This window comes from Vipera ursinii (genome assembly GCF_947247035.1).
Source record: "Vipera ursinii genome assembly, chromosome: 3".
Lineage (NCBI taxonomy): Eukaryota > Metazoa > Chordata > Lepidosauria > Squamata > Viperidae > Vipera > Vipera ursinii.
The window spans coordinates 143,198,785-143,212,832 of NC_139516.1; the positions used below are offsets into that span (position 1 = coordinate 143,198,785).

General features: G+C 36.2%; 1 protein-coding gene across 1 annotated transcript in view; it reads left to right on the forward strand.

Annotated features, from left to right (window-relative positions):
- CDYL (chromodomain Y like) overlaps nt 1-14,048 on the forward strand; it is a 116,625-nt gene that overhangs the window by 46,520 nt on the left and 56,057 nt on the right. The window contains exon 2 of the mRNA XM_083361178.1: nt 1,967-2,621. Coding sequence (XP_083217304.1) covers nt 1,967-2,621 — 655 coding nt within the window. The remainder of the gene's footprint in view (nt 1-1,966; nt 2,622-14,048) is intronic.

A 14,048-nucleotide genomic window follows, 5' to 3' on the forward strand; every position in this document is an offset into this window, starting at 1 on the left:
AGGAGGAGAACCACCGAAGGACCGTGCCTCCCACTCCCAATCCCCTGAGACGCCGCAGCAAGATACCATGGTCGATGGTATCGAAAGCCGCTGAGAGGTCTAATAGGACTAGGACAGAGGAACATCCCCTATCCCGAGCCCTCCAGAGATCATTCACCAGCGCGACCAATGCCGTCTCTGTGCTGTACCCGGGCCTGAAACCCGATTGGTACGGATCCAGATAATCCGCTTCATCCAGGGCCAAAGGGAGCTGATGCGCCACCACACTCTCAACAACCTTCGCCATTAAATTTTTCCTCTCTTTTCCCCTTAGTATTTACTGTCTCCTGTTTAAACTAATACAATTCTTATTAAATCAATTGGATAAAAATGACATTCTTACATTTATCAATACTTTTTGGCTTATACATATCCTTATTATTTTAACATTCAATATTTATAGACAATCAGTGTCCTAATTAGTTTTCCCCAGTTTTTATTTTCCCATTAATATTTAACTTATCATTTAATATTTCTAGTTTCCAAGTTTTAAGTAACCAAAGTTCCCATTATCACAATGCATCACAAAGTCTAATATTCAGAATACATATCTATTTGAATAATTCTATTTCTCACCATCTTACACCAACTAATTAATAATACAATGTAAGAATTTGTACTATCAACATCTCCATTATGACATCCTGTTTTATGGGAACAGGCAAACAGGTTATTATTTATGGCAGTCACATGTATTCAGTGTTGAAATATTTGTTATGAAAACATACCAGGAACAAATATTTTAAATAACTAAATTCAGAATAAATAAATATATTTTAAGCATATTAAAAATAATGTGATCGTTACAAACATCAAAATTAACCTGGTTTGAAAATTGAAAATCAAATTTCCATCTGATTTTAAGTCATTCCAGATTTTAGTGTTTCTTTATTGTCGTTTTCTCTTTGTAGCCACTTTATAGATGCTAGTTTCATTTTTGAATGGTCTGTTACAGAAGTATTAACAGAATTCTACTTTAGAAAAATAGAAAACCAAGTATTTTGTTAGCATGGGGAGAGGGAGATAATATAATAAGAATTGAAATAGGACATCAAGATGAAATGTGGTGTATTAATTTTTGTTGTCTCCAATATGATTATGTGATTAACATTAATATATCAAGTTATATCTATCTATATTTGTTTATGATTAAAGATGAAAAATTCCCAAGAACTGATTTCCACGAATACAGATCTACTATGATTTACATTTCTGTCACCGTAAGAATTCTTATTTTATCTTATGTTTTATGTCTTTAATGAATTGACAGTAATATTGAAAGGTGACATTAGTAAGGAATTCAAAAAGATTTTGCATCCTTAATTTGCCCATTAAAGAGCCATTTCCCCTCTTCCACCATTTTAAAGATAAGGTAATGAATGCATGAGTTGCCCAAGATAGGTTGCCCAACATACGAAGATGTTCACCAATGATTATAATCTTGTTTTCTTTGTTGTTGTTAGGATAGAAGCTTAGGGTTATTGCACTGAGAGTAAGGCATCCTAGTAATTTATGATGGCAATAAATATATCAGTACTTGATATATAATGGAAGGTGCAGAGTTCTTCCCATCACGGAATGTCAAATATTATTTATATATTAAACAAATGTATATGGCCACTCAACTCATACATTATGACTCCAGGCAGTGTACAACTTTAAAAATATGTATGCCATTAGTACCATTTTTCTTTTCAGTCATCATCATATAATTTATTTTATACTTTCCTGCATTTGTGTACATTTAAGGTTGTTTGAGCTTACTAATAAAGTATACAATTATTTACACTGATTGACAAAATTAATGAGTACTATTGAAACAAAACATAATTGTTTCTAGATTCTGTATTTCAAATTGCCTCATTGTACATTCATGTTTGAACATTCACAAGTACATCTTCATTGCCATCTCTAATTCTTTCAACAGGTAGAGAGAATTGTTGATAAAAGAAAAAACAAGAAAGGAAAAACGGAATATTTAGTACGATGGAAAGGCTATGAGAGTGAAGATGACACATGGGAACCTGAACAGCACCTTGTAAATTGTGAAGAATATATACATGAATTTAACAGACATCACAGTGAAAAACAAAAAGAAAGCACATTAACAAGGACAAATAGGACATCTCCAAATAATGCAAGAAAACAAATTTCTCGATCTACTAACAGTTCTTTTTCAAAAACGTCCAAGTCCTTAGTTATTGGAAAAGACCACGAATCAAAAAATCAACTATTTGCTGCCCAGAAGTTTCGGAAAAACAACACTCCTCTCTCTGGTAGAAAAAACATGGACCTTTCAAAATCAGGTATCAAAATTCTTGTGCCCAAAAGTCCTATCAAGAGTCGGACAGCAGTAGATGGCTTTCAAAATGAAAGTCCTGATAAGCTGGATCGCATTGAGCAGGATCATGAAGATTCTGTAGCACCAGAGGTGGCAGCAGAAAAACCAGTTGGAGCTTTATTAGGTCCTGGAGAAGAACGTGCTAGAATGGGGAGCAGGCCAAGAATACATTCATTAGTGCCACAGTTGCCAATGCCAGTAACAGCTAATATTGCATCTGCATTAACAATAAATGGAAAAGGTAAGATATGTATGGATGGATAGGTTTTCCAGCAAATTTTGTAGATATTCATATAAGTAACTTTTAAATGTTTCAGAAATTGTTTTGTTATATAATTTGTATCAGGAACAAATATGCAATATGTATTTTTTCTTTTTATCTTGATTGGTTCATGATTTTTATTTATTAAGAAATTTTATATGGTAACCCAAATCACACTCTGTGACTCTGGGCGACTTACAAGGATAAAACCCCATTAGAAAAACCAATAACTCACCACCTCCACTTGATGGGCTCCTTATCACTCTGGGGTCCCCATTGGCAGAACCACATCTTCAGGGCCTTGCAAAATAGTTTCAGAGTGGGAACCAATCTTACAATAAAATTCACAGCAAAATTTGTTAATTTATACCTTTCTGAGAAGCATGTTCTGATTGATTTTTTAAAGACAGGTTTTGTCAGGGTCTTAAATTTACCATCTATTAATTGCTTGAAACTATTTGCTTCATAGATTTAAGAAATGGTGAAGTTCATTAAGATGTTGATAGGGAACCAGTATATTCTGCCATTTTCATTTTTGGACAAATGCATTTATTTAATTCGTGAATTGTTGGTATATTGCTCGCTGTTTTTCTTTTATGACATATTGTATATATTCAGTTACCCTCTTCTAGGTAGAAAATCATCTTTGAGGTAATATGAAAAATTTTACAGGAAAAGAAAGGAGTAAAATTATCTGACATTGGATGTGGACATCTGCACAAAATACGTTTTGAATTTGTTATAATTCATTATTAGGTCTTCCCTCCACTCTTATTTATATTTTATAGTTCTATTGAACAGACAAATTTCTTGATTTTTTCTGTCTTTTTATAAAGCATTTGAAATATTACAGTATGTTGAAGAACTGGAATTGTATATGAAGTTTCTATATGGGAGGAGGATGTGTTACATAGGTCTTAATCACGTTTCTGAGACTATTTCTAGAACTGTACTACTATGCTCTTCCATCATTCTGTTTATCCCTAGTTTTCTCATATATTTATTTATCGGGATAAGCTCCAATGAGGCGATTAAAACTCACTGCTAAATGAAATGCATAGTATCTTGTTCTGATTTAGTTGTTTTTCTAGATTACTAGTTTTATTTATTTATTTTTAATTCAGCATGAATGATTTTGCTTTCTGATTTGAAAAGGGTTTTTTTTCAGTTTAAGCTATGTTTTTATAATTAATATGAAAACCCTGAAAAAGTAGATTGGGAAAGGCATCCCGTTGGAATTGTATGAGGAATATTTAGATAAAATAGAACTCAGATAAAGCAATACATTTTGTAGTTTAGATTTGATATTTCAATAATTTAGTTTCTTCGTTTTATAAAGAAAGTAGCATTTGCCCATTTTGGCAGAAAGGCAATGCTGTAAAAATATTGGATAAGACAGTGAGTGGTATTGATTAAGAGAAACATCTTTGCTGATAAAAAGAAATGGGTGACAATAATAGATTTCAAAGACCAGTTTTATAGAAGGTTCAAAAGATAAACTGTTTTCATCACACTCATCAAATCTGCGTAAGTAGATACTAGTTTAGTGAAAATATGTTTAAAATATGTAACACTACTATAAAGCTGTATTTTCAGTGACTCAATCCCTAGTAGTAATCAAGGGATCCGATGAGAGTTCTATTAACTTGTATTTATTTATTTAATAGATTTTTAACATCCAGAAAGCCCCAGAGCTGCCACACCAAGCAGTGAAATGATTGCAGTTGCTTCATGTGTCCAGTAGCTGGATCCAGAGGGACAGTTTGCTCATGAGATGTTTTCTAGGCACACATTTGTTCAAAGCGTTCAGGTTCAGGAGGTTCTTTAATTGCAAGGGAAACATCTTGACTCATAATCACTACTCTGGTCAGCCTTATTATATCTCTGCAGATCAATTAAGTTCTAGAACCAGAGTTACCCAAGAGCTTATTTGTAGTTAAAACCACTAGTTAGTTACTAAGTCCAAATAAAATTTGTCTCGACCTACTGTAAAAGTCAGCAGTATCCTATGCACATATTTCTTTGAAAAGTTTTTGTAGGCCTGATAAAGAAAATTTGTGCTCCAATTATTTTAGATTACAACTCCAGTGTACATTAAAATTAGTCATAATGTCTGGGACTAATAAGAATAGGTCCAATATACAGAGAGGCCAAGATTCTTTAAATGCCAAATGCTGTTCTTCCAGGCATATATCTATATTTGTTAATTGTCTAGTGCTTTCTGATTTAGTAACAGATGTGCACTTTTTAATGTTTTGCACTGAAATAGTAAATTTTAATACGCTTCTCTAGTACACATTGCAAATGGAGGTTTAAGGCTCAGGTGGGTTCTGTTCATTTTAACTAAAGGATTCCTAGTTTACAGCTGGATGTCAGCTGTGTTTTTCATCATTTTTAAGGTACTAAATTCTAGGTGCAAAGGCCTCTGGAAAAAGAATAACTGCTTCTTGTACCTTGTCAATTTAGACATTATACCAAAACTAAACTACAGCTAGCATTCCTTAACTATGATTTGGCTTGATATGCAAATGAAACCACAATGGCTTGCCTAGGGCAGTTCATACATCAGATATAATTGGAAACATACATTTTGTGGCTCGTGTACCACATTACAGATAGTCCAGTCATTTAATAACCATTTGCAGTCATGACAGTCTCAGAATAGGTGCTTTACAACTCCAGCTATCATAAAATGTCATGCTGGCTCTCCCAGTCATATGACTGAATTTTGGTTACTTGGCAACCTGTTTGCCTTTATGATGGATTGCCAAGTGCCCTGTGATCCAAATGATCACCATTTGCAATCTTCCAAGTTTCAGAACTTGAAATTGAATTGTGTTATTTTAAACCTTGTCTATATGAACTCACACATTTTGTGAACTTCATTGCATCTAATTGTAACACACATTTTACATATTCAGATGCAACAATAGTTTTTTAAAATTTTAATTAAAGGTTCTGATAAAAAATTGCTAGTGTGTGCAGGAATTGCTAACGTGTAAAATAAAAGAGATTATTCAAAACTAAACATCTGCCATCTAATATTTCATTAGATCTGGAATATTTTAGGGGGGGTTAACTGTTTTTAAATTATTTCTCCAATGATGCTTTTGAAATCTTAAATAATATCACTGGAAATACATAATTATTATCCCATCTTCTGTTTTGAAAGCCAAGTAGATCATTTTAGTTTAAGAGTTTCCATAAGAAGAATTGTTGAAAGCATATAAAACCTTAAGGTTGTTGCTTTATTGTGATGATTCTCTAATCCCTCTTCTGTCATATTTCCTTTGTATACTGGGAATTCTTATAGGCCAAAGTCATAAACAGCTTTGTATAAGTGAAGCAGCTTTGTATAAGTGCCTCTCACCTCACAGTTGCTGTATCCAAAGAAAATTGGTGGCTGAACAATGAAGAAGTCAGTCCATCATAAGGTTTAGTAAGGCAGGAGTTAGAGAACCAAAAATCTGTTCTGCTCACAGATGTTCTGCCACTGAAATTTCTCACTTTTTTCCCTCTACTCTTTCATATTCATAATACTTTCTTTAATGCTATGTGGTATTCAGGGACGCGGTGGCTCAGTGGGTTAGGATGCTGAGCTTGTTGATCAGATGGTCGGCAGTTTGGCGGGTCGAATCCCAAGTGCCGCGTAACAGAGTGAGCACCTGTTACTTGTCCCAGCTTCTGCCAACCTAGCAGTTCGAAAGCACGTAAAAATGCAAGTAGAAAAATAGGGACCACTATGGTGGGAAGGTAACAGTGTTCCATGCGCCTTTGGCGTCTAGTCATGCCGGCCACATGACCATGGAGACATCCTCGGACAAGCGCTGGCTCTTCGGCTTTGAAACGGAGATGAGCACCGGCCCCTAGAGGTGGAAACGACTAGCAGGCATGTGCCGGGGAACCTTTACCTTTACCTATGTGGTATTCATAGTAAAGGATGTCTTATCAACCAATTTTAAAATATCTGCAGTCCTTTTGGAAAACTTATCTTTTATTCATGATTACAAATGAAAGAAAAAGATTAATCAGTGATTAGAATTAGCCTCAGAAAAAGGATTAAAATAAAGCAAATTACTGTAAGTTTGACTTTTGTCAGGATATTAAGAATGGTGAATTTCTGATGCATGAAGGCTGGCCAAACTTTTTATTACACAGTAGTAAAATGTTTGCTCCATATTAGTTTATTTTTACTAATATTTTAATAGTTAGCATACAATTTCATTGTTTAAAGCCTCCATTCTTTCCTTTCTCAAATCTGCTCATGTATGCTGGAAATTGAATTGAGGGTCTGCCTATATAGTACACATGTGCTGTCTACTGTTTCATTAACTATAGGCTGAACTATTTTAGCTCTGATTGTTTGGGTTTTTTTTAATGAGTTTCCTACTTTCGTTCTATTGAAATAAAATAAGAGTAGCTCTTCTGAATTTGATGAGTGTCTAGACTTTCTAGATACAGAGGAGTTAGTGGTGTGTCATTGAAATCCTTGCAAGGAGTTGAGACTGCAAAACCTCCAAGTATGCTAAAATATTTTTGAAAACATTGCACTATAAAAATTAACCAGTGCCGTGGTTCCAGTATTTTAAAACTTGCAAACATTTAACTTTGGCTATTATAGAAAGGCTGTATGAAAGCAGCACTAAAGTCCTTAGCTAGCTATCTACAGTGTCAGGTACAAAGAACCAGACTATTTGTTATGTCAGAGGATATATTATTATTGCCTTTACGCAAGAATCTAGTCAAATAACAGCACTAAATTGGCACTAGGGGAGCTGGACTTGGGTCTCTTGTGGGAACGCAGGGACTCTAAACTGATGATTCATTTAACTGCACCTTCCAACTTTGTCTGCTCTTCTACATCATTCAGTTACAGTTCAGAGTCAAGTAAGAAGATACTTTTGGTGGTAAATACATTTCTGGAATCTATACTTTTAAAATATTGGTAAAAGATTTCTAAGATTTCAAGAACTTTTCGCTTTATTTTCTCTAGTAATATCAGAATTATTGGTATTGCTTTGCAGAGCAGATTAATTATGGAAGTGCCCACAGAGGGCGTATAGATTCTTTATATATGTAGGAAAAAAATAATTAAGAAACTAGCTGTGCACTAGCATTTAGGGATTAGCTATATTGCATTAAATACATTGTACTTTCCAGTAATAGCAATTAAACTATTAAAAATGTTATTTTTTATATTACATGTTTCAATATAATACTTGTTTATTTATTTGTTTTATTTATTTATTTGATTTGTATACCGCCCTTCTCCCTAAGGACTCAGGGCGGTGAACAGTGACATAAATATCAGAATGCACAAATACAGATATTGAAAACAAATTAAACTCTAATTTTGCCCAAATGCAGAAGATAGTTACCTTAAAACAATAATTACAACAGAACCCGTCAGACCAGACCGGATTGCTCAAACAGATATGTTTTTAGGTCGCATCGGAAGGAGTGAAGGTCGGGAGCCATCTGGAGCTCAACCGGTAAATGGTTCCATAGGTCAGGCGCACCCACAGAGAACGCCCTCCCTCTGGGAGCCACCAGACGGCATTCTCCGAACGGCGGAACCCTTAGGAGGCCCTCTCTGTGGGAGCGCACTGGACGGAGGGACGTTGATGCTGGCAGCAGGTGATTCCTAAGGTACTCCGGACCCATGCCATGTAGGGCTTTGAAAACCATTACCAGCACCTTGAATCTTACCCAGAGGACAACTGGGAGCCAATGCAGCTCACGGAGTAGAGGTGTAACATGGGAGTATCGGGAGACTCCCAACACAACTCTCACGGCTGCATTCTGTACCAGTTGGAGCCTCCGAGTGGTCCTCAAGGGCAGCCCCATGTAAAGAGCATTGCAGTAGTCTAAACGAGAGGTCATGAGTGCATGAGTGACCGTACGTAGGGCATCCCGGTCTAGATAGGGCCATAATTGGCGCACCAGGCGAACCTGGGCAAAGGCTCCCCTAGTCACAGCTATTATGTGGTCTTCCAAGGAAAGCTGTGAATCTAGGAGGACTCCCAAGTTGCGAGCCCTATCTGTGGGGGGTAATAACTCACCCCCTATAGAAAGAGATGGAATGTTCTGAATATCCCGAGATGCCGGTACGTACAGCCACTCAGTCTTGTCAGGGTTGAGTTGAAGCCTGTTCCTCCCCATCCAGACCCGAACTGCTTCCAGGCAACGGGACATCACATCAAGGGCATCACTGAGGTGGTTTGGGGTCAAAATAAAAAGCTGGGTATCATCAGCATACTGGTGATACCTGCCCCCCAAACCATGAATGATCTCGCCTAGCGGTTTCATGTAGATGTTGAATAGGAGAGGCGAGAGGACCGATCCTTGAGGGACTCCACAAGTGAGAGGCCTCGAGCTTGATCTCTGCCCTCCTGTTAATACCGACTGCGAACGTCCCATGAGATAGGAGGAGAACCACTGGAGAACCTTGCCTCCCACTCCCAATCCCCTGAGACGCTGCAGCAAGATACCATATTCGATGGTATCAAAAGCCGTTGAGAAATCTAGAAGGACTAGGACAGAGGAACAGCCTCTGTCCCGAGCTCTCCAGAGATCATTTATTAGTGCGACCAATGCCGTCTCTGTGCTGTGTCCGGGCCTGAAACCCGATTGGTACGGGTCCAGATAGTCAGTTTCCTCCAGAACCGAAGGGAGTTGATGTGCCACCACACTCTCAACAATCTTAGCAAGAAAGCGAAGGTTGGAGACTGGACGAAAGTTGTTTAATATAGTTGGGTCCAAGGTAGGTTTCTTGAGGAGGGGTCTCACCACCGCTTCTTTCAAGACGGAGGGGAAACAACCCTCAGGGAGGCGGATATCATCGCCTGGAGCCAGATTCGTGTTCCCTCTCGAGCTGAATAAACCAGCCAAGAAGGGCACGGATCTAATAAACAAGTGGTGGAGCTCAGCTTCCTCATAATTTTGTCCACTTCCTTTGGGGTCACAGGGTCGAACTCATCCCATATAACATCAACAAGACCACCCATGTTCTGATCGTTAGACTCTGCCCAGTCGGAGTCTAAGCCGGTCCGAATCCGAGTGATTTTGTCCGACAGATGTTGGCAAAACTCCTCGGCACGACCCTGTAAGGGATCCTCCCTCACCTCTTGATTAAGGAGGGAGCGAGTTATCCTAAACAAGGCGGCCGGGCAGTTATCTGCGGATGCAATGAGTGTAGCGAAGTAATTGGACCTCGCCATCCTCATTGCTGCGAGATAAGATCTAGTAAAGGATCTTAGTCGTGATCGGTTGGATTCAGATCGGGTGGATCTCCAATGGCTCTCTAGGCCCCGTCTCCCCATCTACTTAATTTGTATCTGTTTCATTTGTAATATGCTACAATATTTAACTTATTTGTAGCAGACTTAAGTAATAGAAATAAAATATGCATGCTTATTCTTTTTCGAAAAGCATGTGTAAAAGAATGTCTATTTTTGATGTGTTAATTAAGCTTGAATGAACTAGATTACACAGTTTACAATAATGTGTTTTTTTAAAAAAATACTACAGAGTTGTTATTGCTGGCACAATTAATAGTACAATTGATATTTTTCTTTAAAAAGAATTTCTAATACACAGAACAGGATACCTTTGTATTTTTATTAGAACATACATAAGTGCAAGTAAAATTTATTAGGAATGTTTGTTGTTATTCTTAAAGGTGAATGATCAAAAACTTTGCAGATCTCATATAAGTATATAATTATAATTATCCTTACTTTTTGCTTTATTGCTGTGTTTATGTTAAACATGTTTACTAATTGCAGATCTGACATAGTTTACGTTGCAAGATGAGTTGCACATTACCAGTTTCTTTATATCCACCTTGTTGCCCTATCTGATTATTATTTTACTGTGATTGAGGCGATTGTTGTGATAGTTTTCAGACTTTTATAATTACAAGAGGTTGCTGATACATTGTCATGAACAGGTTACTGTGCTTGGTTTGAGATTTACAATGGTGTTTTAGTAGAAAGATGTTCACTTCTTTTGTTTCTTGTATTGTTGTCCCAGGCACATAAAATTTGTTTTAATAAAATACTGCACTACATTTAATGAAGTAATTTGATTTTTGAAATGGAATATTCTTCTGAGTTGTACTCTACTTCAGGGGTCCCCAACCTCTGATCTGTGGACCGGCACTGGGCTGTGGCATGCCAGTCTGTACAAACACGCAAAGCCCCATCCATGGGATGCAGGCAGTACACAAAACCATGCACCCTCCGGTCCGCGAAAAAACCTTTCTCCACGGAATTGGTTCCTGGTGCCCGAAAGGTTGGGGACCTCTGCTCTACTTCAAATGTCGTCTGCATGTTTAAGGGGTCCTTGGTACTCTCTGAGTTTGGTTGTTTTCTTGCAGATGTTTCATTTACCCAAACTAGGCAACATCAACATCAAAAAACGCTTCTGCATTTTTCTTTTTCTTTTTTTTATGAAGATGTTTTAATGAAGATAGGTGTGGCATCTTGCCTTAGAACCAAATTAAAGTAATGATAAGTTATACATCTTAGTCTGTATTTTCTGCAAATTGGTTTTAGTTAATTAAATCTTGGGTAATAGTCATAAACTAATACGTCATTTATTTTTTTTATTGAATGTTTGGAAATTACGTGACAGTTATTTTCTTTCTTTTTTATTTTGCCACAAGAAAACAATCTTTGTTTCACCCAAAAAGAAATTAGTAATGGTCCTCGCATACCAGAACAATCATTCAAAATGCAAAGTAGATTTGCTCTAATAAATGTGGGTGTTTGATGCTAATTACGATGTCATAACAGTGGTCATTGTAAAACCGATAACTGACTTGAATCTCTTATTTTTATATTTCACATGAAAAATAGACAACAGATGCAAAAGCATATCTCAGAAATACGTATTAGCATGAAGGTAAAACTACTGTCATATTCTCTCCTAAATACTGTATGTTCCTAGAGAAAATAATTTTTTTCAAAATGACAGTGTGTTGCTTTAAAAAATTCTAAATTATAAAGTAAACTGATAAATGAACAATTATACCTTTGTAAGTTGTACCTAACCAAAGAAGGGTTAGGGTTAGGTTATTTCCTCAATTTTTTGTAAACATGAGATAGAGGAATTTCAGTCATAAGGTGTAGTTGTAAGTCAAGATAGCACATGACTGGGCTCGATTTTACATCTTTTTTTATAGTGGTCCCAAAGCAAGTCACCGTGGTTGTAAAGCAAAGCAAATGTTCCTTAAGCTATCCAGATGGTTATTAATTGAATTGATTCTTTGGATGGGTGTTTGTTTTTTTTCTGGGAAAAATATACCAGAAACCAGCCAAAAAAAAAAAAAAACATTGTAAATCGTGAATATGGAACACTGCAACTGGTTGTAAATGCAGGCTGGTAGTCAAATGGTCAAAAGACAGTCATGTGATTGGGGAGGGGACAGTTGTGAAGTCCATCCTAACTTTGAACAATCATTAAGCAACCTGTTATAAATTGAGGACTACCATTGGATAAGTAATAGTAGCAAAAATTAAAACTTTCACGGTCTTTGGTGATATATGCTATTTTCCCCTTCGTAGCCATTCATTCTCCATAGTAAATAGGTCATCTTGTTTGTAAGGACAAGTGCAGCTTTGCTTACTGCTATATTACCCCAGCTCTTTTTTTATTTGCCACATCTGCAGTATAAGTGTAATCCAATCATCTTACCTGTTTAAAAGTCATGATTTCCTAGCTTAAATAAACTGGGGACTTGTTTCGTAAGAGTTCTGAATTACAAGAGTTTGGGAGAACTGAAGAAAATAGTGGTAAATGCATTATTATAAAGCAGTTCTATATTAAAGAAGATAGAAGATACAGTCAAGGAAAAATATAAGTACGCTCTTGAGCTTATTGCATTGCAGCTCTAGAGTTGGGATTTACCTGAAAACTGCATTTTCTTCTGATTTTTTTAAAAAACTTGCTGGACAGCTACTATATTCGAAACAGGCCTTTCTGGTTCTAACATTGGACCAATAGCCTAATGAGTTGGCAGGATAAGGAGTGGAAAGCATATGTTTCAGGAAAAAGGGCTTGAATGTAATCTATAGGCACACAGAAGTTTATAACAATAAAATATTTCATTAACCTTTTTATGTATGCTCCATTTTGTGAAGCTTTTGCCACACAAGTATGTGTTTTGGTGAGCTGACTATGGATTTCTGCTGTGTAAGTCACTTTTAGATCTTGAATGTTTACAGGTTTGTGTTGTATCCACCCAACTGCATTCTTGCTATAGAATCTGCAATTTCTTCTTCTCTGTCTTCCAAGCTACTTTTTATTATGCTTATCACTGTTAATATTCTAGAAAGATTTCTAATTCCAGATGTTCAGCAATTTGATTATAAAATACAGTTGTTTTAAACTTCTGTTTTAAGGAAAATAATGAATGACACTGTTAATTTTTTATATTCCCCCATGTAGCCAAAGCTCTTTTTAAATTAATTTCTATGGGTTGTATGAAATCAGAATCAGAATTTAGGGAATACTTAACTTTTTGAATTTTGCAATAAAACTAATGAGCTTGTATGCTTCGTATTTATATGTTATTGCAATTCAGTGGAGGAAAGTAGCTGTATTCCTAAGCTACCTAATACATACATTAATGACCCAGAAAAAGGAGTGAACAGGGAAATAGAAGAATCTGTAGATGAAACAACATTATTTATGATGGTTAAAGCTTCAGTACACTGTGAAAAGAAATCCCAGTAGGATAGATTTGCACTGAGAAAAGCAAGCAATAGAATGACAAATAAAACTTAACTTTAAATATGAGTTGATACCTCTGATGACTAAATTTCAAATATTAATTCTTACTCAAGATTCAAGAGACAGGCGCTCGTGGCGCGTAAATGAGAATTTGTTTAGAAATCAGAGAAATGTGGAAGAATGCAAACAGCGGATGAAGGATTTTTTTGAGATTAACATGAATAAGGGTACCTCTATGGATATGGTTTGGGATGCTAGCAAGGCCTATATGAGAGGGGTGTTGATATATATGAATAATAAACATAGACGTGCAGTGGAAACTAGAAGGAAAGAACTGGAGAATGAAATAAAGGAAAAAGAAAAGGCTTTGATTTTGAACTCAGAGGATGTGAAGACCAAGGAGGCTATTAGACTGTTAAGAGGACAATTTGATAAATTAATGGCTGATCAAGTGGCAACCAATCTGCGGTTTGCTAGGCATAATACTTTTTGCAACGCTAATAAACCAGGCAGATGGTTAGCTTATAGATTGAGGAAAAAACAAAGGGCTTCTAATATAGATAAGATTGAGTATAAAGGAAGGGTTGTGTTTCAACAGAACCTTATTAAGGATGCTTTTGTGGATTTCTATTCGAAATTATATGCCAAAGAGGAAATTAATGAAAAAGA